The sequence below is a fragment of the Phytophthora parasitica genome (assembly GCF_000247585.1).
Source record: "Phytophthora parasitica INRA-310 unplaced genomic scaffold supercont2.88, whole genome shotgun sequence".
NCBI lineage: Eukaryota > Oomycota > Peronosporomycetes > Peronosporales > Peronosporaceae > Phytophthora > Phytophthora nicotianae.
In genome coordinates this window covers 205,083-206,763 of record NW_008649074.1, presented here as the reverse complement: position 1 = coordinate 206,763, position 1,681 = coordinate 205,083, and the positions used below count along the sequence as shown (strand labels likewise).

The 1,681-nt window shown below is 43.4% G+C and overlaps 1 protein-coding gene across 1 annotated transcript; it reads right to left on the bottom strand.

The window, feature by feature from the left end:
• Position 1: 1 nt before the first annotated feature.
• PPTG_18515 (hypothetical protein) lies at positions 2–432 on the bottom strand (the record flags this gene model as incomplete). Its single annotated transcript, XM_008916759.1, has 2 exons — positions 2–17; positions 53–432. The coding sequence occupies 2 exons, from the start codon at positions 430–432 to the stop codon at positions 2–4; spliced, it is 396 nt and encodes a 131-aa protein (XP_008915007.1).
• Positions 433–1,681: the final 1,249 nt, after the last annotated feature.

The following is a 1,681-nucleotide window of genomic DNA, read 5'->3' as shown; positions in this document are numbered from 1 at the left end:
GCTAGAAGTCGCTGGGGCTAGTTTGGCCGACACAGCGTTGGATTGGGTGTACATCTCCTCATTGGGCGTTCCAGAGTTCACTAGAACTGCGAAAATGACGCAGAACCCGACCGTCGTAAAGAAGCGGAACAGCGCGACTCCAAGGACGTAGTAGTCGAACTCAAGAGCAGTAATCGCGTCTCCAATCGCCATCTCGAGTTTACTGGCGATTTCTTGAGTAGCTTTGTCCTCGGCACTCGGCGAGCCGTTCCCATCTCCTTTGTCTCCTTTGTTTAAATCAATAATAGCACACCAACGACTTGTCGATGCCTTCAGCTTGTCTGCGTCGCTTGGGGGTACGATAACTGCTTCATTTGAGTTATCGATGGTGTTCTGAGCATCCGGGGGATCTGTCATCGTCAGATTACATTCATCCACTGGTGGTTCTGCCATTTGTCAACTTAAACACCCCCCAACCGATCGTTGAAAAAACAAAACTGAAGTGAGATCGAATTCGTGCAGCTCTGAAATTATGTTATTGTAAATACGGTAGACGCTCACTCCACACATCGCAAATCGGCAAAGTATAACGGACCTGGAACTGCATCGTCTCACAACATAACTAGTAACAAGCAGTTTAGAAAACTGGCGGAGAAAAAGTTTTCTCCGCCATCCAACTCTACAAACCAAATGTAGTTTCAAAATAAATTAATGCTAAATGATTTTTTTTAAAAGAAATACACTTTAAACGAGCAAAAGAGCTTTTCTATTATAATATATAAAGTACTAAAATCGCAACTGGGAATATGCATTAGAGCTCAGGCATTATTGCTAGGTTACTTAATGCATCTTAAAATAATTGTAAAGTCCTGAAGTTGTAGGCTCCACTCTACATATGTACCGCCAGTGGACAACGATGGATATTAATTTTGGACATCGTACGGTAAGATGTCCAAAATTAATATCCATCGTCGTAGAGTCAAGTGTGTTGAGAATCTTACCACACTGACTCTATGGGTGTATCAGATACTAACACGTGATGAGGGAGCCGGCAGTGCTCCCTAGTAGTTTCCGTTTGCTTATTGCTAGTTAAATAGCAGAATGAACATATCTAGACTAGGTCTACTTCGTCTTGGAGGCGCTGCTTTCAGCGGCGGCTTGTAACGCATCCGCGTTGATTGTTTTATTTAAATCTTTAGGATTATGGTACGGTTTTCGGGACGAGTTACAGGTTAGTTTACGGGACGTTTGTAAACTAATTTATATTTAGCAATGAGTAGTTAGTAGATAGTCTAGAGACAAAAGAGTGCAGACTTTTAATTTACTAATATCACTTTCCAATTTGCATCCTGCAACACAAGCTTCCTCTACGTTACACGGCTTCATTTGGTTGGACACAGTGAGTGTCATCACGCTTGTCGTAATGCATTTGCTTGTGACCATGATTGTCGATACATATAAGCGTGTGTGGCGTTATCTTGGTCTGGCTCTGGCCTGTGCGTGGTGCCAGAGATCAGTGCGTGCCAGTGCTCTAGCTGGAACAGGCTGTAATACTGTGTGTCTGCACGTAGTGCAGTGCAGGGCACTACACTCTACGACGGCGGCATCGAGCTTATTACTAGTAACATAATAACAATCAACTCCATCTAACACGATGACATTAGTGATGAAGGAGGGTATCGTCGACTCTAAACCGACAATA